General features: G+C 51.1%; 2 protein-coding genes across 3 annotated transcripts in view; one reads left to right on the forward strand and one right to left on the reverse strand.

Moving 5' to 3' along the window:
* Positions 1-9,362, reverse strand: part of LOC131395923 (serine/arginine repetitive matrix protein 3-like) — a 107,176-nt gene extending 97,814 nt beyond the window's left edge. The window contains exons 1-2 of the mRNA XM_058527698.1: positions 9,354-9,362; positions 8,714-8,811 (exon numbers count right to left, since the gene is read on the reverse strand). Of these exons, the coding sequence (XP_058383681.1) occupies positions 8,714-8,811; positions 9,354-9,362 (107 nt within the window). The remainder of the gene's footprint in view (positions 1-8,713; positions 8,812-9,353) is intronic.
* A 2,639-nt stretch (positions 9,363-12,001) lies between these two features.
* GPT2 (glutamic--pyruvic transaminase 2) overlaps positions 12,002-23,592 on the forward strand; it is a 32,850-nt gene continuing 21,259 nt past the window's right edge. Inside the window, exons 1-3 of one of the 2 annotated variants that reach the window (XM_058527730.1) lie at positions 12,002-12,528; positions 19,665-19,754; positions 21,986-22,094. In XM_058527730.1, the coding sequence (XP_058383713.1) occupies positions 12,049-12,528; positions 19,665-19,754; positions 21,986-22,094 (679 nt within the window). In that variant the 5' untranslated portion in view covers positions 12,002-12,048. The remainder of the gene's footprint in view (positions 12,529-19,664; positions 19,755-21,985; positions 22,095-23,592) is intronic. The other variant, XM_058527731.1, reaches the window with a different exon arrangement.

The following is a 23,592-nucleotide window of genomic DNA, read 5'->3' on the forward strand; positions in this document are numbered from 1 at the left end:
TCTTAACGACTATATGGCAGTGTTTTCTCTTTCTTATTGTTGCATAAAATAAGGTGTCTTACAATCATTGGCATCTTTGATTTGATGAAGCCTGTTATACATAGATAAAGCAAATACGGCAAAAATGTTAACAGTTGTTGAATCTAGTGGGTAGGTAGAAGGGGTCCTACTTTTGTGCGAGTTTGAAAAATTTTATATAAAAAAATTTATTTAATACATATATAAATAAAAGGAGACCACAATTGTTGTAGCCTGCTTTGGCCTTTTTTCTGCCTGAATTAAAGTGACCCCCAGATAATGGCATTGGCTGCAGCCTCTCTTGACTTCCGCAAGGCCCTGACCATAGTAGGTACTTGGGTGCTCTGGACTAGTATGAGATCATCGGGTCCTTGTAAGATTTGCCTTTTTCTCATATATATTATTTTTCTCTGCTCTGTTTCCCCAAACTTTTCAAAAGCCAAGATCCCCTGTCCTCTGTGTCCTGAGGCAGTGAGAAAGGGGACAAAAGTGTCTAATCAAGTATCTAACCCAGAAGCACAGTGCCTGAGTCTGAGGAAGAAAGAAAAGCTGGGGGCCCAGAACCAGGGCCTTGCAACTGGAAGGCCAAGGTGCTTGTTCTCCAAGTATAGAAATACGGCAAGTTCTTCCTTATGAATGGTGCTCTTAGCTTGAGAGCTGACACTTTTCTTTGCACTTACAAGGAAGGAGCCTGTGACCAGCAGCCCCTGTCCTCATTCATCTGCAACTTGCATCACTGCTGTATCTTCCATCAGAAATGGTCCTAAAAGGTCTGAACTCCTTTTGTATCCTGGGATCTGGCTTCCCCAATCCCTCACCCTGTCACCTTTAAGAAAATGTAGCACGCCCTTTGTCCATGGAGGCAGAGAAGGTGACTCCACATTGAATATGTGACTTTAGCCATGGGCAGAATTACAGTTGATCGCATCATGGCACAGACATAGGTTTCCAATTGGAAGTTCTGACCCTGCCACTAGATAACCCACATGACCTAGAAGAAATCTCAAGCTCTCTCAGGCCCAGTTTCTTCATCTGCACAACAGATTAATAGCACCCACCTCTCAGGGTGGTTGGAAAATTGAATGAGAGAACAAAAGGGAATGCACATAGCACATTGTAAAGCTGTTTTCAATATGGGCAGCTAACTTTATTCCTGGGAAGGGAGAGAGAAACACTTCATTTCAGATCTCAATTGGCTGATGGTCTGGGCAGCAGTAATAGCCCCATTGGTCCCTATCTTCATGGGGGGGTGGTGCTGGGTAACTGCAAGGGACCTTTGGCTCTGACATTTTGGCCTTCTTTCAGCATGGAGGAAACAAAGACGCCAGCATCCCTGCTGTCTTGACCAGGTCCTGGCTTGTCCCACTTCACCTGTTACCTACCTCGTGGAGACCACAGAGAATTTACTATGGTCAGGCATTATTAAAAAGATGCTTAGAGTGACATCGGCAAGATGGTGGACTAGAAAGCTCTAGGCCCTCATTTCCCCCATGGAAACATTAAATAAACAACTGGAAACTGGCTAAAATAACTTAATAGGAGCTCTGAAAATCAGTCAAAAACCTGCAACAACCAAGCAAATGCCCAAGAAGAAGCCACATTCAAAATGGAAGGAAGTTTCATGGCATTTTTACTTGCTGTTGCCCCACCCCTTGCTCAGTGTGGCACAGAGTGGTTTAGGCAAAGCAGCAGTCCAGTCTCCAGTTCTCTTCCATGAACCAGAGAGAGGAGAGTGGACCTAATTTTCAACATTTTAACCTGTGTGGGAGCTGTCTGATTGGTCCCTGTGTCACCTAACTTGGAGCTCAGATAGCCAACGATGGCACAGTTCAGATCTCAGGCTAGGATAAGCTGTGGGAAGCAGTAGGCATGGTTCATGAAATCCAAAAGGGGACTACAAACCCTCATATGCCTGGGGCAAGAGATTACTGATTGAGGAATACAATAGAACAGCTAAGACCCCTTTAAAAAACAGGAGTGAGACTCTTGGGGAAATTAAGACACTTAAAAACTGCTGTGTATATGGGAGAATTGGGAAAAAAGCACATACACAGGCTCAGAAAAGACCAATGCCCAGCGGCCAGACTGGTGTGTAGTGGTTGAGTTTGTATGCTTCACTTTGGCAGTCCAGGGTTCGCAGGCCCGGATCCTGGGCATGGACCTACACACCAATTGTCAAGCCATGCTGTGGTGGCATCCAATATACAAAACAGAGGAAAATTGGAACAGATGCTAGCTCAGGGACAATCTTCCTCAAGCAAAATAACAGAGCAAGATGGCAACAGATTTTAGCTCAGGACCAATCTTCCTCACGCACACACACAAAAAAGCATCAAATAAAGATAGCTTAAAAAAAAAAAAAAAAGACCAATGCCCAGAGAACACCCAAGGAGACCTTAAGCCTTCACACCAGGCTGACTAATGAAGGTCTTCCACTGCACAAAGCCAGTCTGCAAAGACTGGGAGAGGTGCTCGTTTTTTCAAATGCCAAGTTTTCAACAAAAGATCACAAGGTATACAAAGAAACATGAAAACATGGCCTACCCAAAGGAACAAAATAAATCTCCAGAAACCATCCCTGAAGAAACACAGACATTGGACTTACTAGACAAGGACTTTAAAATAAGTGCCCTAGGGGCCGGCCCAGTGGCTTAGTGGTTAAGCGCGCACGCTCCGCTGCTGGCGGCCCGGGTTCGGATCCCGGGCGTGCACCAACGTACCGCTTCTCTGGCCATGCTGAGGCCGTGTCCCACATACAGCAACTAGAAGGATGTGCAACTATGACATGCAACTATGACATACAACTGTCTACTGGGGCTTTGGGGGAAAAATAAATAAATAAATAAAATTATAAAATAAGTGTCCTAAATATGCTCAAAGAGCTAAAGGAAATCAGGAAAATGATATATGAACAAAATAAGAATACCAACAAAGTGACAGAAATTATAAAAAAAGAACCAAATAGAAATTCTGAAGCTGAAAAATACAGCAACTGAATTGAAATTTTCACTAAAGGGATTCAACAGCAGACTTGAACAGGCAAAAGAAAGAAACAGTGAATTTGAAGACAGACCATTTGAAATTATCAAGTCTGGGTAGGAAAAAGAAAAAAAAGAATGATGTGAACAGAGCTTACGGGACTCATGGGACACCATCAAGTGGACTAGAATTATGGGATTCGTAGGAGGAGTGGAGAGAGAGAGGGAAAGGGGCAGAGAGCTTATTTGAAGAAATAATGGCTGAAAACATCCCAAATTTGAGGAAGGACATGAATATACAAATTCAAGAGGTTCACTGAACTTCCAATTAGGATAAATCCAAAGATATCCACACTGAGACACGTTATAATCAAACTATTGAAAGCCAGAGTCAAAGAGAGAATCTTAAAAGCAGCAAGAGAGAAGTGACTCATCAAGTACAAGAGATTCATGATAAGACTATCAGAGGATTTGTCAGCAGAAGCCTTACAGACCAGAAGGCAGTAGGATGATATATTTAAAGTGCTGAAATAAAAAGCCTGTCAGCCAAGAATTCTATGTCGAGCAAAACTGTCCTTCAAAAGCAGGAAGAAAATTAAGACATTTCAGATAAACAAAAGCTGAGGGAGTTCATTACCACTAGACCTGCCCTGCAAGAAATGCTAATGGGAGTCCTTCAACTTGAAATGAAAGGATGCTAGACAATAACTTGAAGCCATACAAAAATATAAAGTTCTCCAGCAAAGATAAATACATGGACAAATATTAAAACCAACATTACTGTACTTTTGGTTTGTAACTACACTTTTTGTTCTTCTAAAGGATTTAAAAGACAAAAGCATAAAAAATAATTATAAACTTATATGAATGGGTACAGAATATATAAAGATGTAATTTGTGACATTAATAACAGAAAGTATGGGAAGGTGGAGCTATAAAGAAATTGTTTTTGTATGTGATTGAAGTTAAGTCGGTATCGGTTTAAAATAGATTGTTAGAATATTAGGTTGTTATATGCAATTCCCTTGGAAACTATAAAGAAAACATCTATAGGACATACACAAAAGTAAACGAGAAGGGAATCAAACTATGTCAGTACAAAAAAAATCAGCTAAACACCAAAGAGGGCAGTAATGGAGGAAATGAGGGACAGAAAAAACTATAAGACATACAGAAAACAAATAACAAAATGGCAATAGTAAGTCCTTCCCTGTCGGTAACTAAATGTGAATGGATTAAACTCCCCAATCAAAAGACATAGATTGGCAGAATGGCTTTAAAAAGACAGGATTCAAAAATATGCTCTTGTGGTGTAATAAAAAATACATTTGTTTTTTTCCCCAGTTCCTGGCACAGAGCTCCTAAAACCCTTGGAATTTCCTGAGTGACAGGAATGTCTTTTGTTATTCATAATGAGCCCCTTTTAACTATATTTGAGTTTGTGCTAACAAGGTGGCTCAAGGTGAGCCCTTAGATACTGTCAAGGGAGGGGCTGGCCATGCACATGATTAGAGGGTTGGAGCTTTCAGCCTCACCTCCCAAACTCCAGGGAGGTGAATGAGTTTAGAGATCGAGGTCAATCATCAATGGTCGAGATGTAATCAATCATGCCCACATAACGAAGCCTTGATAAAAACTCTTGATCAGAGAGGCTTGGGGAGCTTGTGGGTTGGTGAACATATGAATGTGCTGGGAGGATGGCATACGCAGAGAGGGCAGGGAAGCTCTGTGCCACTGCCTCCCCATACCTTGCCTTATGCATCTCTTTCATTTGGCTTCTCCTGAGTTGTATCCTTTATAATCAAATTGTAATCATAAGTATAGCATTTTCCTGAGTTCTATGCGTCATTCTAGAGAATCACTGAACTTGAGCCTGGGGGCCGGGGCAGGGGGTGCGTCATAGGAATCCTTGAGTTTGTAGTTGTCTGGGCGGAAGTGTGGGTAGCTTCGGAACTCCACTTGTGGCTGGTGTTGGAAGTGAGGACAGTCTCATGGGACTGAGCCTTTAGCCCTTGACGTCCTAAGTTCAAGTCTCAGCTCTGCCCCCTATTAGCTATGTGCTCTTCACAAGTAGCCCAATTTCTCTGAACATCAGTTTTCCTATTTGTGTAATGGGGATCACAGTAGTAAGTATGTCATAGGGTTGTTCTGAGGCTTGTGAGAGATGATGCAGTAAACCACTTAGCACAGTTCCCAACACATTAAAAATGCTTAATAAATATTAGCTATAATTTTAATAAGATTATTAATAAAGAAAGCTTTGTGCCAGGCCACCCTGGCACTAAACCCAAATCATAGATAACGTTCTAGGTAAATATTTGTGCCCATCACCCCAGGCATAAAATAAGAAACAGATTTGCTTTCTTAAAACACAGAGCGGCCTGAAGAATGAATAAGAACTAGAATTCAAAAACTAAAAGAATAAATGAGAACTACAAAGCCTAAGGGCTGACGGTATTGCATAAATATTTTTTCTAAATTCCTAGGTCCTGAAACTATTTTGCAAGCTTCTCTGGTGAAAGATTCTGTGGCTTCATGAAGAAAATATCCGGGAAAACCTGGAAAACCAGCTAGAAATATTGATTTGAGCCATTGCTTAATATTTTGTCTGTGTTTTAGGGCATGAATAGCTGAAGTCATTGAGTTTGCTGCTAAGGATCTCTTTATGTGAGTCCCTTGGGCTGTTTCTGAAGTCTTTCCCAAATGTCCCCCACGGCAGAGGTACAGTCAGAGTCCTCCCATTCCTGCAAGGCCAGGAAGCAAGAAATCAAGGCATGTGGAACAACAAACACACTGAATGAAAGACATAGTATTCGCTCCTGAAGCTTCTGCACTGGCTCTCTCTCCTTCGCTCCTCTACCCTTGCCTCTCCTCATTCTCCAGCCCCTCCTGGAGTTTGCTGAGTCAGCTGCTAAGACCACAGCGTGCCTGCCTCTGCTTTGAAGTGTTATCGGTGAAATACTGAACGGTAAATGCTGCTTTTGTGAAATGTCTGTGTTCAGTCTCAATCCCCACAAATCACACTTACGGTGAACGAGCCAGTGGTCTGTGTCGCGCTTGGCTTTGTATCGCAGTTTATCTTTAACCCACTTTGCACGTCATTTTGAAAGCTTACCGATACAGGTGTCCTGGCTCTTAGCTCACCTCAACCAATATTTGCTTGTTAGAGAGGCGATAATTTGCTTCAAAGAGACTCAGAGCAGGCAGAATCTCAATGAAGCCCCCCTAACTTTCCCCTAAAAACTCAAGGCTGACTTTAAAAACATGAGGCCCTTATCTAGAAAGGAAAACATGAGCGGCAAGGATAGGAGAGACAGGGAGAGAGACGCTCAAGCAAATGCCTCCTAACACCCCGGAAACGGCTCAGTAGCCATCCCTGAAACAGGGCCATAAGCATTCTAAGATTTACATTGCTTCCCTTTTAAAATTTTCTTGCATTACACAGGAAATCCTAATTCATTATTTTTTTTATTATGGTAAAATATACATAACATAAAATTTACCCTTTTGAGCATTTTTAGATGTACAGTTCAGTGGCATTAAGTACATTTACATTGTTGTGCAACCATCACCACCATCCATCTCCAGAACTTTCTCATCAGCCCAAACTGAAACTCTGTCCCCATTAAACAATGACACCCCGTTCCCACTCTGCTGGCCCTTGGTAATCTATTCGAATTTCTGTCTCTATAAATTTGATGATTCTAGATACCTCTGATATAAGTGAAATCATACAATATTTGTCATTTTGTGCCTGCATAATATGCCTTTGTCCTTTTCACTTAGCATGTCTTTAAGTTTCTCCATCTTATAGCGTGTGTCAGAATTGCCTTCCTTTTAAAGGCTGAATAATATTCCATTACATTTTCTTCATCCATAATTTGTCTATCCATTCATCTGTTGATGGACATTTGGGTTGTTTCTACCTTTTGGCTATTGTAAATAATGCTGCTGGGAACATTGGTGCGCAAATATCTGCCTTCAGTTCCCTTGTGTATATACCCAGATGTGGAATTGCTGGATCAAATGGTAATTCCATGTTTATATTCTTAAAATTTATTTTAATTTTTTATTATTATTTTTTAAAACATTAATCAAAAAGAAAAATTAGTCACCAGTAATCCCACCACTCAAAGATAACCACCACTAACAATGGAGTGTTTATCCTCTCAGACTTTCTAATCTACCCAAATACCCACAAGAAAAATATCATTTTAATCCTCTCAGCCATCACCTCACTGATAGGTAAGGAAACTGAGGCTTAGTGAGCAGAGGCTGTAGCTGTGACTGGGGGCGTCAGTTGGGTTGGGAGGGGAGGCTGAAATGTCTTCAAGCTCTCAGAAGAGCCAGTACTCAGAAATCAGGTAGAAATGCAGGTAGCTCTGCAGCTGATGAGGCTAAGGCCCAAGGAGGGGACAGCACTGGCTCAAGTCCACACACCAGATTAGTGACAATTTTGGAATCAGAATTCAGAACTCCCTGATCTGGGCTTTTCCCACCATGATACCGCCCAGCCTTGCCCTGTCTGTGTGGTTCTCAAACTTCAGTGCACATCAGAATCCTGATTAAAGGAAACCTCTGGGCAAACCCACCCCTGGAGTTTCAGGACAAGCAAGTCTAGAGCAAGGCTCTGGAATCTGCAATTTTTTTTTGTAAGACCAGCCTAGAGCTAACATCTGATGCCAATCCTCCTCTTTTTGCTGAGGAAGACTGGCCCTGGGCTAACATCTGTGCCCATCTTCCTTTACTTTATATGGGACGCCGCCACAGCGTGGCTTGACAAGTGGTGCGTTGGTGCGTGCCTGGGATCTGAACCTGCGAATCCCAGGCCGCCAAAGCGGAGTGCACGCACTTAACCACTGCGCCACCAGGCAGGCCCCTGGAATCTGCATTTTAAGCAAACACACAGGGGCTCCTTGGACAACACTTTAGAACACTGTCCTGGACCATTAGCCAAGGCATTTGATTACTGAGAGCACTAACTTCTCCCCAGCTCCCCAAGAGTCCCTTGGGAGCAAGGGAGTAAGAGTTACCTTTGAGTCACCCAGCACCTAGCCTGAGCATGATTTGACATTCTGGGAGATCCTCTGTCTCTCCCTGAAGCCCCACAGTGCCCATTTGCTCTTCTCGGAAGACCCTCTCACTTTCTGTTCTGCTCGGTGGTTATTTATGAAAGTTCCTCATCATCCCCGCTCAGTGGAATGGCGCTCCCTGACTCCAAGGGCTGGCTGCTCTGCGCTCCTCAGGGCTGCCCTTACCACACTCAGCCACACACTGCCTGTCTCCTGCTGGACTGCAAAGCATGGACCTTATATAATATACTTCCTCATTCATTCACTCAACAAAAATTCTGAGAACATGTTAGGTTCTGGGGATGCAGAAGAGCCTGTCCATTTCTCATCACTCATGCCCTGGTCCAGGTAAACACTGGACCTTGTTGGTGCTATAATTCATCCTCCTGCACCTTCCATTGCCCCCCTCCAACTCATCCTCCATGAAGCAGAATTTTAAACATAAATATGATCATGTCACTCCCCTACTTTAAGCCTTCCAGAGGCTTCTAACTGTTTTTAGGATGAAAAACAAAATTCTTACATCCAGGACCTGGCCTGGATTAGCAGTGTGCTAACACTGCTCCCCTCTGACCCCTGTCTTCCAGCCCTGTCCCTCCCTCACTGTGCTTGCAATCACCTTAGCCTTCTTGGAGTTCCTCAGACCTGTGAGCCTTCAGTGGCCCCTGGCCTGGGATACTGTCCGCCTCACCACTGACACTGAGACAGAGTGTGAAGTACAAGATGGATATCAGGATCCACTCCTGTAAGAGGAAGCAGGATCAGGCAGAGAAAGAAAACCTGTGATGCAGGACTGCCAAAGCCTCAGCCAACCTCCTAGGGAAGTCCTGGAGCAAACACTGCTCCAGTGCCCCCCCCAGTCTTGCTTAGTCACTGAATAGAGGCTTCTCGAGGGAGGGCGTGGCAGCAAGGTGGCTCTGTGCAGGGGAGGCAGACCCTGAAGGCACTGACAGGTGGGGGCTGTCTGCTGATCCCACCCGCTTGGCTGAAGGCAAGTTCGCCCTTGAGGAGTGAGGGCACATCTCCATGTCTACCGTACCCACCGGTACTGCCATCCCTTATCATCCCGCCAGGCCCCTTCCTCTGGTAAACCTTCCCTCAGACCCCCGGGCTCTACGTGCTCATAAAACTCTGTCCTTTTCTCCCCAGCAGTTATCACCGTTTGAAATGACATTTCTGTGTGCGATTATCTAACTGATATCTGCCTTCACTAAGAAACTGTATGTTCTGTGCGAGCAGGGACTGTCTGTGTGACTCACTGTAGTCCCAGAGCTCATTCCAGTACCTGGCGCATGGTAGGTGCCCAGTACGAACTTGTTCAGTAAGGAATGAAGACTGGCACCATGTCTTGCCAACATATGACTCTCCCAACTGTGTGGGCCGTCAAGAGCTTGCTGTGTACTTGAAGCTCTCCTCCAGCGCACAGGGAGGGCATCATGACCATTTCAATCAGGTTTTATATTCAATATTTAGAAGCCCGCTCCTGCCCCTTCCCGATCTGGTCTAGAGGGCAAAATAAAGGCAGAGTTCACACTGTTACCACCATCATCATCACAATTACCACCCAAAAGTCTCTTAAGGGCTCGGTGCATTGTGATGGGCAGCTCAGATATCCACACCCAGAGAGCTCCATAAGCCAGGTCCCTGTGTGGATGGGCTGCAGCACTGGGTTAGGAACCACAGCTCCTGCTCTACACTTAACTGTGCCACCTCAACAAGTCACTTCATCTCTCTGAGTCTCCTCTGTAAAATGGGGACAATGCCTGCCCTTTCTACTTCATTGATGTCTATCAGGTTCAATACAGTGACAGGCAAGAAAGTACTTTGCAATTGTCAAGTGTAGTGCACAAGAAAGCAAGGGAGCTTTCTTCTTATGCAATCAGGACAGGTTGGCAAAGGACATATTTGGGGCACTACTTGTTTTCTGCAATGATGACGTGGGAACCCACGTAGATGGGCTGTGTTCTGAGCGTTGTTTTTCCCAGTTGTGCAAAATGATTTGTGCTTACCTCTCTATGCCTACCCTCCCTCCCAGCTCCCCTGTCCCTACTGCTCAGGAGTGGAGACAGCAGGAAGTGCACCAAGTCATGGGTGAACAGTGAGGGACTGTGTTTACATCATATGCAGGTCAAGGTTAAGTGTGTTTTGGAGGTGGAGGAGAGTGTGGGGGTGTATATCTACCCAACTGGGCAGAGCGGGTGAGAATGTGACATTGATGGCAGTGCAGTCCTTAGAGAAGCTAAGCTCCCTGGGGGAGAGTCTTTTACCTGGAGACTAAATACCTGGCCCTTGAGACAGAGGCTGGGAAGGAGCTAGTGTAGACACAGGTGCTGGGGGTGGAACCAGTGATAAGAAGCCCAAATATCTTTCTAGGGCCCTCAGTGAGCCAAACCAGTTTGCCAACATAGGAACACTCAGAGAGATCTTGGGTTTCTGTTGCTCTCCCCACCCTCTTTTTCCCTTTATCAGTAATCAATTTATTTAATCAAAGTATATGGCATTCTCTTGACAAGGATGAACAAGAGCAACCCACAGCACGAGGTTCCAAACTCTTAGCTTTTACAGTTACCTTGTTGAACTTTTCCCACAGCCCCATGAGGTACGTTTGTTACCTCATTTTACAGATGGAGAAACAAAGCTTACAAGGGCTAAGTAACATGCTCAAACCTAGATTTTGTAGTACCTTCTCCCTTACACCGCTGTGTTTTTTACGTGCCTCCTGCCCCCTACTTTCACAAATCCAATGTGAGTGTTTTTGTTGGGGTGAGGGAGCTCTGGACTGTTTTTCTGCCTGAAAACACCTAGACACAGAATTTCCAAGACCAGAAGGGACTTCAGATGTCATTTAATCCAATTTTTTTTGCAGATAGAGAATCTGGGGCCCAGAGAGGGTGACTTCTCCACACCCTCTCGGTCCATTTCGATGTTTTCCAGTCCAACTCTCGCACTGTACTCGCTCTGGCTGAGCCAGAGTGCCTTTGCCCGGAGATATCTTTGCCAAAAATAACAGCTACCCTGTGCTGAGCATTCATTCTTCGACAAATATTTACTGACTGCCTACTACGTGCCGGGAACCCTTAGAGATGCTGTGACTACGCAACAGGGAAAACGCCGGCCCTGACCTTCTGGAGCTTCTATGGTTAACGGGGGAGGTAGACCAAACGCCAGTAGAAAGTATCTAAACAAGATAATTTCAGACGCCTTGAAGGAAACAAAAAGAAGTAATGGAGGTGGGGAGGGCTCCAGATGGAGCGGTCAGGAAAAGCCTGACCACTTGGTATACGCCAGGTGCTGGTCCTTTAATTCTCACCACCCTTACAGGCTGTGGGCAGATCTCCGTTTCGTGACAAGGAAACCGACGTTCAGAGGGGTAAGAGTGGCAGTCAAGTCCCAAACTCCTAACCCCCACTTCCTACCAGCCCCCGGCGAGCGGCCGCTGCCACCGTCAGGCCCTGGATGATGAAACTCGGGGCGAGGACTGCACCATCTCTCAGCCTGCGTCCTTGCAGGTGCTGGGGGTGGGGGGCGGAGGGAGTGGGAGGCGGGATGAGCCTCCAGCCAGAAGCTGCAAATAGCTCTAAATTCGCAGAAGGCTGAGAGGACAGCCCCTGCCTGGGCCCCGCCCGGCTCTCCATCCCCTCTGCCCGGACAAAGAGCCCGCCCAGCCTCGGCAGAGCCAAGCGACCACTCCCGCCTCCTGCCCGGCCCTCGATCGGGCCAGCGCGGGGCACAATGGGACTTGCAGTTCAGCCAACCCCCCTCTCCTGCTCCGGAAACAGGCTGGGGAACTACAAGGCCCAGGAGCCAGCGGGCAGGCGCGGGGCGGGCTCGCGGGCGGTGGGTGTGCGAGCGCAGGGAGCCGGGCGGTGCGGACTCCGGGCGCTGGGATGCGGCTGGGGGCGCCGGAGCCCGGGAGCCGCTCCAGGCGTGCGCGCTAGCCGGGCGCGGCGAGGAGTGGCCGGGCGGCGACAGGCACGTACATGCATGCCTTGGGCGCAGCCTTTGCAGAACCCGGTTGTGCAGCGCTTGGGCTCTGCAGTGGCGCGTGGAGGGTCCGAGTCGCCGGGGGATGGGCACCCAGCCCCGGAGCCAGGCTGGCACCGCTCGCTGAAACAGCCCTTGTCTGGGCTTGGGGGACAGGTGCCGGCCTTGGGCTGTGCGCGACGTGTTCGTTCTCTTTCTCTTTTTGTGCCAAGGTTTCTCTGGACGGGCGCGCTATGCAGCGGGCGGCGGCGCTGGTCCGGCGGGGCTGCTGCCCCCGGACCCCCGGACCCTGGAGCCGTAGTCAGAGCAGCGCGGCCGCTGAGGCCTCCGCGGTGCTCAAGGTGCGGCCCGAGCGGAGCCGGCGCGAGCGCATCCTTACGCTCGAGTCCATGAACCCGCAGGTGAAGGCGGTGGAGTACGCGGTGCGGGGACCCATCGTGCTCAAGGCCGTCGAGATCGAGAACGAGCTGCAGCGGGTGAGCGCGGGCGCCGCGGCCCCCGGGGCTGGAGGGCTGGGCGGAGGGGGCAGGGGACGCTGATGGGGGGAAGAGCAGCAGCTGTCCCCTGCTGGTGTCTCCCCGCGGGACCGCCTTCCACCCCCGTGGCCAGCTCCTTCTTTCGGCCAAGCTTGGCTAAAACAGGAGAATGCCCTCCTCCCATCCCTTCACCCACTAGTGCCCGGCACCTGGCACGAAGTAAGGCCTTCAGATACGGTTCACTTGTTGAACTGAATTCATCAATTTTAATTGAGGGACCCGGAGTGCCAGGCGCTGCTCGTTATGTGGCTGTCCTACCCGCGTGGAACCAAGATCCACTGCGGGGGAGGGGGGACAGCAACAAGCAGTAAAGAAAAAACTAGAGAATTTCAGATAGTGAATAAGTGCTTTGAAGGAAGTAAAATGGAGGAGCCGTGAAATGGGGGTGCTGGATGGCAGTGGTGGGAAGGAGATCACTTTAGGTAGTAGGGCAGGGAGTCTCTGAGGAGACTTGCGATTGTTCCCGAAGCTTTTTCTTTCTCTCTCTGATACCTTTTGGGTCATTCTGCCGGGAATGGTTCCCTGACAAGAGTAGGGGTGTGGAGGGGGTCCTGCACAGTCCTTCCTTTAGTCCTCTTCTGGAACCTTGATTGACAGCCGCATTTTGTTCTCTGAGGACACAGTCACCCCCAATGGGTAGTCAGAGGCTTGGGCCTTTTGGGCCTTGGTAGCGTGGCCCTGGGACTTTCTTTGTCTTGGTGGCCGGCTGGCTGGGATCCTGGCTTGAATTCACAGCTGTGTGTAAAGTGACCACACACCCAGAAGTGATTTCTGCCCCCCTACAACAAGGGGTGGCTGGGGTGGGTGTAGGAGATGCCCCTGTAGGACAGAGTTCTAATCTGAGTGGAATTCAGGAGGCAGAGTCGAGAGGGGTAATGTGAAAAAAGTAAATACTCCTAAGATCTATAAGAACTGTGGAAATAGTCACCCAGCTGCTTGCTCAAGATAGTTCTAACCCAAAATGGGGGTGGGGGAGTGTTCCTTGATCTTGCTCTTAGAGGCACTAGAATTGGATGTCTCAGGGGTGAATTGGTCACTTAGTGTCCCTTGAATGCATGGGAGGAAGTCGGGGGACCACAACGCTTGGTCCCCATTCCCACGGGGACTTTGGAGATTAGATGAGCTCATTGCTGGCTGAGACCTCATTGGGACACCCAGTTCTGCTGACTCAAACAGTGAGCTGGACAAGTCAGAGTCCAGCGTCTCCCTCTGACTCCTTGCAGGGCTAAGTTTAAAGTTTGATCCACAACGGCTGGCTGGGTTTCTATGCCTTCCTGGCCCAGAGGTGGTTCAGGGGCAGAGAACACCGGTTTTTGTTGCTTTGCTTCTTGTTGATATCTGGCAGACCTCAACTGGCCCTCCTTGAGACAACAGTCCCCCTGTTAAAACAAAGCTGAGATTAAGTTGTTCCTGGGCTATCACTTTACGGCTGATTTCTTGGATTCCAAGGATTATCTCTACCTTTTGCTAAATAGCAAGTTGGCTGTGGGCTCCATGAAGTATGAGGATGATGAGGACAGAAAGGGGCGCTGTCTTTGCCTTCAGGAAGCTGACCGCCATATTGTTCTCTGGGCCTGAGCCTTTCCTCCCCAAATTCTGTAAGGATTGATAGGATTTTTTAGCAAGCGGAGAAAATGTGAGAGCAGTCCAGGTTGGAGCAGGACTGTGAGCAAAGACAGAAGGTTGGGAAGTTCTGGGCCTTTGGGGAAAGGGATTGGTGCTGTTTGGAGAGCACTGGCAAAGGGATATGGGAGATGAATGAGATGGAAAAGGCAGACTAGAGTCTTGTGTACCAGCTTCAGAGCTTTATGGTGCAAAGTTTTGGTGTGAAGTGGGGAACCAGGGAGGGTTTCCAGCAGGTTATGGCTCAATGATTGAGGTGGACAAATTTCTTGGTCTTTTGGGGCAGAAACACCCTATGATTTCTGGGACAGATGCCTCACACCCCTATATCCTACCCCTGGGTCAGTTGAGACGTTCTGTCTGTCCACCTGCGTTCTCTGGTGCTTTCATTCAAGCTCGTCCCTTCTTGTTCTCTTCTCACTTGGCTGAGTCTCAGTTGCCTGGCTCTAGGTGCTGGAGACACGGCCCCGGCCAAGCCAGCGTAGCCTCACTGAAACCTTTCATTCTTGGGAGACAGCCGCCCTCTGCTTTGCTAGCTTAAACAGTGCCCCCTCTGAGACAGTTGTATTTTCCCAGTCATTTCTTTCTTTTTTTTTTTCACTTGGCTTGGCTTGACCTCTGTTTTTCTACCTCTGTTTCGAACTGTAGTGATCAAAATGACTGATGTTATAAAGGCTTTGATTTGGTTAGAAATGGGGTGGGCAAGGATTTGTAGGGAGTAGGGTGACTTGGAGTGAATCTCAGATCCTCCTGGACTTTGGTTTCCCTAGTGTATAAATGAAGGGAGGTGGCTTGGTGGGCCCCAGGTTCCCCCCAACCCTGACTTCTGTACCTCCTTGTCCATCTGAAGGTGTCCTGGGGACCCTGAGATGGCTCCCAGTGGTACCAAGGCCTTGATGGTGCCTTACCGAATCATTTTGCCAGGTGCTCTGCAAACAGTACCGGCTGTTGGGCTGGACACGTGGGCTGGTGTTTGACTTTGGGGTGGCTTGCTGGGTGAGTCCCATCCTTCTTGCTTCTGTGGTAGGAGTGGAGAATGCTCAGGAGAGCCTGAAGGTGGAGGGGAGGTTGGCTAAGTGGGTGTGACAGGGACCGTTCACTGAGGCCTCCTCCAGCTAGTCTGTGTGCTCTCAGGTAAGCCCTGTTTCTCCCTGACAGCAGCTCCAAGAGGGAGAACCTGTCAGCGTTTCAGATCCCGATGTGTTCATCGGGGGTAGCACTTAAAATAAGCTGCAATTAGTAGGAGTCTGGAAAAGATCTGTCAGTTCTTCCTCAACCTACTTCTTCTTCCTTTGCTTTATTGGAGGAGGGGAGGAGGTTGGCACAAGTGGAGACAGAGGGATGACTTTATTTCTGTTAGTGAAAGTACGCACTGTTGGAGCAAAACATGCATGAATAGAAGGAAAAACTGATTACTGCAGTCCTGTGCCACATAACGACGTTTCGGTCAAGGACTGACCGCATATGCGACAGTGGTCCCGTAAGATTAGGACCATATAGCCTGGGTGTGTAGTAGGCTCTACCATGTAGGTTTGTGTAGGTACACCCCATGGTGTTTGCACAATGAGGAAATGACCTAACAATGCATTTCTCAGAACGCATCCCCGTCGTTAAGCAACATGTGACTGTACTGTTAACTCAGTGTGTGCTGCCTCTAAACAGAGAGAGAAACAGAGGGTGCTGGAGTTCAGGGTTCCAGTTAGCAGAGAGCCAAGACTGGAAGCCTTGGGCGTGCTGAGCACAGGTGGTGAAAGCTCATTGGTCATTTTCGTTAGAGTTTAGATGCTACTTTAAAATAAAGAAACTTGTAGTGTAGGCTTCTGAGGGGATGAACCCTCCACCTGCCCACCCTGCCCAGGTCACCACGGACCTGCATCCTGGGCTTTGCCTTCATGTGCTGTGGGCCTCAGACAAGTCGTTCAGAGCACCTTGGCCTCAGTTTATTCCTCTGCAAAATGGGGTCCATTTCTCTCTCCTAAAGACTAGTTTCAGATGTTAGTGATGGTGCAGCTAGAAGCGAATTAGAACTCTTAAGAGTCTTTGTTCTCAGGCTAAGGAGAGTTCCTTGGGGAGGAGTGCCAAGGGTCCCTCTTTCCCTGCCTTCCTCCTGAGTCTCTCTGGGTCTGGGAACCTGCTCTGCCGGGTTTGCTCTCCTGCCTGGGCCTTGCTGTCATGAATTATCCTGTTTGGAGCCCCTTCAACTTTCATCCCTGCTTTTCAGCTTCTACAGTTGACCCTTCACAGACCCCCAGAGCCCAGGGGCCGACACCCAGCCTTCCCTGCTGCAGTGGCTAGGAAGCTCGGCCCTTGGAGCTCCTCCCGCCTGATTTCTTCATCCTGCTTTTGGGTTCTCTAGCTTCACTTGTCTTTCCATGTGGTGGGGCCAGACCCTGTGCTCAGCCTCGATTTCCTGAGCTGTGAAAGGTACCTGTTTGCAGGGACCATGGGGACTAGTTGGAGTCAGTCTCTGGGTCCTCCTTCTGGAGCTCTCTGTAGGACTTCCTGCCTGCCCCGGTCCATCCATTGCCTTGGGGCCTTGCACGAGGCCCTCTCTCCCTCCCCCATGCCCAGCCTGGGCTCTGAAGGGTGGTGGCCCCTCCTGTCTTACTGCCGTCCCGGGGCATGGGTGATCCATAAGTAGTTGTTGAATGAGAGGGAGGTTCTCTGCGGAGTAACCATCCAACCAGGCCTTCCCCCCACCTGTCACATGAAATGACAAGCCATCCCTTGCTCTAGGAAACTGCCTGAGCCTGTTAGAATCATCCATCGTCCCCTTGACTCTCAGGGTGATGCTGGGCCTGTCAACTGGGAAGGACAATGATAACTCTTTTCTCCTTCTCCCCACTAATGCTCTCTGAAATACGCCATCCCCAGGGCCTGGGGACCCGCTCCCCGGATCCCTACTTGAGCTGAATGGTGGGAAGGGAGCCCCCCTGGGTAGGACCTCTTCTCTACCCCACAGAGAGGTGTCTCTGGGCAGGATGGGTGCAAGTGGATTAGAAAGGAGAGCTCTAGGATGTGTGGGAGGGAACTAGGATGCTACGTGCTGACCTGGCGGGCTCCTGGGGGCTGGGCCGAGGCCAGGTCACCATTGAGTGTGCCTGCCACGCCTGGATGAGTCACTGTGGGCAGGAGTCTGCCCCTGCCTCCCTGGTATTTTCCAGCCCTTGTAGACCTCGTGTGCCTAGATGCAGGATTCTGCCCAGAACAGCCTCCTCTGTATGGAGGCCCTTCTCTGGGTAGGCTGGTCCCCTGCCCATTCAAGGGAGCCATTTTCCCACCGCCGCAGCTCATCAATCATAGCAGAGTGTCTGGGGTCTGCGGGCACCCAGACCCAAGAAAGGGGATGCTCAGTGTTCCCAGGCTTCTTGTCAGCAGGCCCCTCCTTGGTTGAGCAGGGCAGGGGGAGGGCACGGGAAAGGGACATCCAGGGCTCTGTTCCAGGCAGTATTCTCTCCCTTTATTGGGCTGGCCAAGGTCCCGCAGCTGTATGTTGTTTCCTGGCCCTCGACTGTGACAAATTTACTCCCTACTGGGGAATGGACTGTGCCACACCATGGAAATCACCTGTGTTCAGCTGGCTGGGCCTGGGGGGCTGTGGCAGTTCAGTCAGACTGTCAGAGGCTCCTGTGCCAGGAGCCCAGGCCAGTGCCAAGGGGTGGCTCAGGCCTGCCCCTTTGCACACAGTGGCCTGGGTCACTCCCACATCCCCATCCTTCTTGGTGCTTGCCTTTGGGATGACCCCTGAGGACACACGCCCCACAGCCTGTCTCCAGGGTGCCTGCTCTCATCCCTGGCCTAGCCCCAGAGCAGTGGGGGGCACTGGCCCTCTGGACACTGGCTGCTTCTCCAAGCCCCCAGGAACCTCTTTCTATATTGCCCAACCCTCAAGAACTTGGTAGAAGGGGCACAAGGGAATTAAAAGGCCTCATTTCCCCCCAGGAACAGCTTTTGGAGAGTTACAGGGCCCTATTTTTGAAAGTCCAGGGCTATTTCTGGGGTGCTCTCTTCAGCCCCCCATGTGTCGTCACTCCAGAGGCAGCTGGAGAATTTTGTATGGGAGGGGCTGAGGGGCAGCAAATGAGGGTCGGGAAGACTTGGTTGGCAGCTGCTCTCATCCCTTAAGCCCACTGGTTTTACTTAAGGTGTATATTACTGATTAAAAAAAGAAAGTTTTCTAAAGTTGCTTTTATTCACATATTGTGTGAAATGGAGAAAAAGACAAATGTCACAACCATAGAATTGTATCTTTAAAACTTGTATTTAGGGTGCCTTTGGGGAAGAGGCAGCTGGAGACGGGAAGGTGGCCAGGCCTTGTACCCAGGCCACCCGTTGGCACTGCCACCTCCTCGCCCCGCCACCTCCCTCCGTCATGACCCTCGCGACCTCGTTCCTGGTCCGGCTTTGTAAGATGATGACATTTGTACTCTGCCAAGCGCTGTCACACTGTTTGTCTCAGATAATCCTTTCAGCTGCCCTGGGAGGTCCTTGAACCTGCTGTTGATTCTAACTCTTCCAGTGGCTAATTCTGGATTTATCAGGCAGCTGTGTGGAATTCCCACGTTTCCAGGTCCCCACCTTCCTCCATCCAAACTGCGTTTTCTCCTTTGCAGCAGCCAGGGTGGCCTTCAGTCACCTCCCAGTGACGCCCTCGCTGGGGTTTCTGAGTTCCCCCTCGCCGTGTGATCTCTCTTCTGTGCTAAACACAGTGCTCAGATAGTGACCTCAGTTTTACTCTTCAGCCAGTCTTTTCATCCCTGATGCTTTTTTTAAAAAATGTGAAAATTAGCCCAGGGCTCGTTCTTCGTTCTTCAAAGCCAAGGTTGCAAGGGAAGACCTGTGAGGTCCCTGCTGATGTGTCTTCCGGAGGAGAGGTGGCTGCAGTGCCCCTGGCCGTTGACTCAGGCTGTCGGGGAGCTGCGCTTAGGGGTGGGCCGGAAGGGTGGGCTCCTCTCCCTGACGCCTGGCTTCTGCCGCTGCTGACCCCTGCTCCCTCCCACCACGTTTGCACAGGGCCCTCCTTTAGACGTCCCTGTGAGGCAAAGGTCAGGCTGCGGACCTGCGGCTGCCCCCGGGTGCTCCCGCGGCCTGGGGAAGCTCTTCCAGCCTTCTCAGAAAGTGGGATACGGGGGGCACAGTGGTTAAGAAGAGTCGTCTTCGAGTCTGGCTTCAATCCCAGTACTTGTGTTTATCAATTATGTGACTTTGGGCAAGTTGCTTAACCTTTTGAACCCTCAATTTCCTCATCTGTAAATGAGATTAATACTGGTTTTTCCTCATGGGTGGTTGTGAAGGTTAAATGGAGTCAGGCATGTCAAGAGTTTGGCATTATGTCTGATACCTGATAAGGCTGAAAATAGGGTTGCTTATTAATATCCCGTGGGAGCACTGCGTGACCTCTGGAATCTACGGTCTGAGAGTCTCTAACCACCTGTTGCCTTCTCTCTGCTCAGGGTATCAAAAAACCGTTCACGGAGGTCATCCGTGCCAACATTGGGGACGCCCAGGCCATGGGCCAGCAGCCAATCACCTTCCTCCGACAGGTAAGCTGGCCCTCAGGAGCAGAGGCCCCTGGGAGAGCAGGGGACCGGGGGTGGGAGGGCCATCTCCTCCCGCCTCTGCCTCCTTGCCTGTCAGGCCCCCTCAGGACACAGCAGGCACCGAATCCCACAGTGGGTGCCGTTGGGGTACCAGCCCCTGCAGTGCCTGCTGTGCCCTTGTTCTCTCCCTCAGCCTCCTCCCCTTCCAAAGTGGTCTCAAGCTCCTGAACCCATGTTGGGGTTGCTCTGGTGTACGAGGCCCAGGGCTGCTCTTCCCCGGTGCGCGGTCCTGGGTGCTGCATTCAAGCTTGATGGGTGAGGGCAACAGAGAGGTGGGCAGGAGAGGAAGAGGCCCAGTGGGCTGGGAGGTGGCGTGTGGGGGTCCAGATACAGCTTCCCAAGTGAGACACCCAAGGTTTGAGTGTTGGCTCTGCTGCTTACCAGCTGGGTGGCTTTGAACAAGTGGGGATCGCCAGAGCATGGCCTCAGAGGACTGCTGGGGGCCTTGTGGGGCAATGAAGGGGTAAAGGCCTCGCCCATGGCCAGCAGGAGAGCGTGGTGCATGGCAGCCGTAGTCAGCTGCTGCTCTCCAGGCTGCCTGCCCGTGTGACTGGCTCACTCCTGAGATCTCCAGGAGGCAGGTTTCAGGGTTTCAGTTTGAGCACTGACTACAAGGATGCCGCGTGGGCTGACATGATGGGATTGGTGGGCTGGAGGGAAAAACAATAGGATGGGAGAGGGCCCTAGGGCCACCTGAACAGAGGCTGGAGGCCGGCTGTGGGGAGAGCTTGTTCCAGGAGGACAGGGGCCTGTTTTGGAGCGAAGTATGGTCCTTGTATGTGGCTCAGGTTCTTAGGCTGGGGCCGGCAGCAAAGCTGAGCCCCCCAGTGCCCTTTTCCCTGTTCGTGTCTCCTGCTGCAGGGGCTGGCACAAAGGGGCCACCCTGCCCTACTCTCTGGGCAGAGGGGTAGGACGGGCTGGGGTCCTCAGCCTGCAGCCCCTCGGGGAGTGCACACAGGGCCTGGGGGAGAAGAGCCGAGGCCAGCACTGACCTGAGGAACATCCGCTGCACCTCCCTGCCCTGGCCACTGCTGCTGATCTCAGGAGCAGGCCACCTCGCATGAGTGTCAGAGGCCCTGAGCTGGGCCCAGGGTGGGGAAATGGGTCAGAGCAAACAGAGAACAGGGGAGACTGAACAGAGCGGCTCTGCCAGGGGAGTGGAGGTGGGAGGAGGTCAGGGGCCTGGCTGTCCTGGAAGCTTGTCTGGGAAGCACGTAGCTTTGGAGGGGAGAGGCCGAAAGTGACCCCTCCCAGCAGAGATTCCCCACACACGCCTGGGCCTCAGGGCACGAGCAGGCTCCTGTCACCTCAGCCTTTTCTGGCTGGCTGATGCATTCCCAAATCCAGCCCCACCACGGGCCGCGGCAGGCCCAGCCTCCCACCTGGTGCCGGCCTCCTCCAGCCTTCACGCACCTCCTCTGAGCTTCCCAAGTGCCCCTGGGAGGAGGGCAGTCCGGGTCACTGCCCACCGTACAAGTGAAGAAAAGATGGGCTCCAAGAAGCCAGCGCCTGCCCAAAGTCACCAAGCTGGCACCAGAGCCACAAGCCCGACCCCCTGAGTGCTCCTGGCCTGGCTCATAAGCTGCCAGCTTAGACTTGCCTGGCGAGCTAGGCTTTACCAGCACTTCTGCAAACATTTCCTTGCTTAATCCTCTTAATTTGTGAGGTTAGGGTGATTTTCTCTGTTATGGAGATGAGAGCTCTGACCAGGTCTGGCCAGGAAAGGGAGTGATGGTGAGGGATGGGGAGGAGGGCCCGGGGCATGGGGGAGAGTCTGTGCAGTCCTGCTGCTGTCAGCTGGGGCTTCACCTGCCTGCTCAGCGCTGGCCCCCTGCTCCGGAGACCCCTGGTTCTTGTGGCCTTGAGTGTGTGAGCCACCATCCTTTGTGGAAGAGTTGGGGCCAGGGCTGAGCAGCAGCCTCCTTCTGTTCCCTGGCTCCTCTTCTGGCAGACCACCCTGGGGCCTCAAGCCCAGGTCACAATGTACCCCACCTCTCACCATCTCCCCTTCTGCTGCAGAAAGCCCACTGTCGTCCTCCCCACCCACGCCTGCTGCAGCAGTGTCCCCCAGAGTTGTCATCGTCACGCCCTCCTTGGCCCAGTATGCTTCGCGCTCCTCCTGGGGCTTTGGGTGGGGGGCACTGGGAGCCCAGCCTGTGCCTCTGTTCCCCCAGGTGATGGCACTCTGCACCTACCCAAACCTGCTGGATAGCCCCAGCTTTCCAGAAGATGCTAAGAAACGAGCCCGGCGGATCCTACAGGCTTGTGGCGGGAACAGCCTGGGTGAGGCCCCGACTTGCCAGATCCCAGAGGGCATGAAATGAACATGTGTTCTCAGTGTGGGCCTCGGCCCCAGCCCCGAGTGGAGGGTTATGCGTGTGAGTGAATGTGTGAATGTGTGTGGGGTGGCTGACATGCAGAGTAAATGAAAAATAGTGTTCCCCTTCTCGTCCGAGCTCTGTTGGCCTCCTGTTTGCTGAGCTGACGAGGTCAATGCCATCTTTTGGTGAATTGGGGCACTTCAGCTGCAAGTGCCTGCATTTGGCTGGATTTTGGCTTTACACCTGAGGGCCGCCTTTGACAGCTGAGCCCTCCATCAGAGCAGGTTTTAACCCAGTGACTGGCCACAGCGACGGGGGCCAAGTGGAAGCAGTGCCCAGCTTTGTCCAGCCTTCTCGCCTCTCTGCAGCCCGAAGCTCCGAACACACGTCCTGCGTGGCCTGGGTGGTGGCGGTCACCTGTGGGGAGGGGAGTGCTGGGAGATGCCTCTAGCCCCTTTGGTGGTTCCCTCTGTTCTGCCCGTGCCATCCCCCCTCCATCTCCTTGTGTTCCCATCACCCTGGCCTTTGCTCCTCTCTGCTGGGAGCCCACACCCCAACTCTGCCTCCTCACGGAGGGAGCACGCCCAGCCCCAGAGGGTTCGGAGGAGGGAGGCCCCGGAATGTGGCCCTGTGTGTGAAAATGATATTCTCTCTCCTGCCCTGGGCCTTTTGCTCTTTGTTCTCATCTCATGTTCTTTTCTCTGTTTACTTTTGCTCCATTCCTTCACCCAGGGCCTGCAGAGGGGATCCGGCTTCCCTTGCCCTGAAGAAAACAGTTTTTCTTAAAGCTTTTCTGGGACACACACTTGAATGTTCTAGAAGGTGGGACAGGGATTCTTGTGGCTTGCTCAGCAGGGGATCAGCCACCTTTGGCCTCTCTGTTGTCTCCCTGCCTCTCCCCTCCCCTTTTTCTGCTCTGTCCCTTTATTGAGAGCCCTGTGCTTACCTTCCTGCTGTGGTCACCCCACAGCCCTCTGTCTGAGTCTGGGCACTGTCCTCTCGGGAAGGGGCCAGCTGCCCCTTGCTTTCCTGCCTGCCAGCCTGGATGGGGTGTGGGCCAGGACCTTGTGTGGCGAGGCTTAACCACAAGCTGGCAGAGAGCAGCCCAGCAGGCCAGAGGCCTCCAGGCTCCTTTCCTTCTGCACCCTCTGCCCAGCCCAGAGGACAAAGGTGCTTCTCAAAACCCCATGGCCACGGGCCTGAGGCTCCTGGAAGCCGCCACGGAGAGGCGGGGAAAGAGGGTGTTTGCCTTCTGCGTGTCTGCCGTGAATGTCTGGGGAAGGGGGAGGGGATCTTTGTTCCACCTACTAAGCCTCATCAACGAGTTTTTGAAATGCTATGTCAGCCAGGGCTGCAGGTGTCAGGGTGGGAGGCCATGTCCGTGTGAGTCCTCTCTTGGGTGTCGTAGCAAGAGGACGGTGGGGGGGTTTGGGGACCCGCGCTGAGTTCTGAGGAGCTCC

The sequence above is a fragment of the Diceros bicornis genome, chromosome 32, assembly GCF_020826845.1.
Source record: "Diceros bicornis minor isolate mBicDic1 chromosome 32, mDicBic1.mat.cur, whole genome shotgun sequence".
NCBI lineage: Eukaryota > Metazoa > Chordata > Mammalia > Perissodactyla > Rhinocerotidae > Diceros > Diceros bicornis.